This window comes from Cystoisospora suis (assembly GCF_002600585.1).
Source record: "Cystoisospora suis strain Wien I chromosome Unknown contig_4786, whole genome shotgun sequence".
Classification (NCBI taxonomy): Eukaryota; Apicomplexa; class Conoidasida; order Eucoccidiorida; family Sarcocystidae; genus Cystoisospora; species Cystoisospora suis.
This window is the reverse complement of record NW_027157578.1, coordinates 8,699-8,992: the sequence shown is the minus strand read 5'-3', so window position 1 is coordinate 8,992 and position 294 is coordinate 8,699. Positions and strand designations below refer to the sequence as shown.

Below are 294 nucleotides of genomic sequence, written 5' to 3'. Positions count from 1 at the left end.
CATTCATACATACGTACATATTCCTACATTCAGATACACACATACAACATAGTCCGCGAAGTACCTCCTACTAACGATATCAGAAATGAAGGCTTCTTATCTATATGAACGTGTACACCCAGCACCACAGTTGCTTTTTCGTGTGTGTATGTGTGTAAGCCTTACCGGCTTTAAGAACGCTTTCAACGAAGTCTAATTGAGCTGTGAACACCTCGTCCCTATTGAATTTGTACGCCAAAGATGAAGATCCTTCTACCTCCTCGGCAAGAAGAATCATTGAATCTAGATAGATAG

At 40.8% G+C, this 294-nt stretch overlaps 1 protein-coding gene across 1 annotated transcript in view; it reads right to left on the bottom strand.

The window, feature by feature from the left end:
* The window catches only part of CSUI_008512 (ser thr phosphatase family protein), a 10,118-nt gene that overhangs the window by 4,858 nt on the left and 4,966 nt on the right, over positions 1–294 (bottom strand). The window contains exon 5 of the mRNA XM_068068641.1: positions 166–282. Coding sequence (XP_067919381.1) covers positions 274–282 — 9 coding nt within the window. The 3' untranslated portion in view covers positions 166–273. The remainder of the gene's footprint in view (positions 1–165; positions 283–294) is intronic.